This window comes from Apis dorsata, unplaced genomic scaffold (assembly GCF_000469605.1).
Source record: "Apis dorsata unplaced genomic scaffold, Apis dorsata 1.3 scaffold_251, whole genome shotgun sequence".
NCBI lineage: Eukaryota > Metazoa > Arthropoda > Insecta > Hymenoptera > Apidae > Apis > Apis dorsata.
In genome coordinates this window covers 151,458-152,097 of record NW_006263529.1, presented here as the reverse complement: position 1 = coordinate 152,097, position 640 = coordinate 151,458, and the positions used below count along the sequence as shown (strand labels likewise).

At 25.8% G+C, this 640-nt stretch overlaps 1 protein-coding gene across 12 annotated transcripts in view; it reads right to left on the bottom strand.

Moving 5' to 3' along the window:
- Positions 1-640, bottom strand: part of LOC102674389 (glutamate-gated chloride channel) — a 35,030-nt gene that overhangs the window by 20,922 nt on the left and 13,468 nt on the right. For 5 of the 12 annotated variants that reach the window (XM_006616159.2, XM_006616156.2, XM_031510663.1 and 2 more), the window contains one exon: positions 203-270. The exons of the other annotated variants lie outside the window; for them this stretch is intronic. In XM_006616159.2, coding sequence (XP_006616222.1) covers positions 203-270 — 68 coding nt within the window. The remainder of the gene's footprint in view (positions 1-202; positions 271-640) is intronic. 12 annotated transcript variants of the gene reach the window in all.

The window sequence follows — 640 nt, the reverse complement described above, 5'->3', positions numbered from 1 at the left end:
TCTCTGTATTTATAATACATACAGATTGTATACAATTACGAAAACATTTAATTTTTATATATATATATATATATATTTATAAATAAATAAATAAATATATATATGTATATATATATATAGTAAGTACGTGTATATAAGGCGTGTGTTTGTGATTTTTCGGGGCATTTGATTTCTTTTGATTTTTTTTTTTTTTTTAACTTACCATAGTAACGTCATCTATTTTTGAGATACTTCGAACAAATATGTTGACGCGGACAACCGCGGGCCCATCTAACATAGCAAACAGAATAAATAAAATTAATCAATCGTTGAGTAATATGAAACGCATCGAGGGGTTTGTAAATGAGAAAAAAAAGAAACGCTTCTCGATTTTTGTTGAAATAAACAGTACAATTTCTTTTTTCTTTTTTTTTTTTCGTTCTGTTTTTTTCGCTCGTTTCAAGTTCCTGAAATGAAATGTATTATTTTTTTCTTTTTGTTTTCTTAAATAAATTTTTGCATCCTTCAAGGAATTAGATCCTTTAGAGAAAGGGTGATGGAAATCGTCGCTGAAATAAATACGATATACATACGTGAGATTTATAATTCGTATATGTATGTTCTCTCGAATATATTAAAAAGAAAAAAAAAGAAAAAAGAA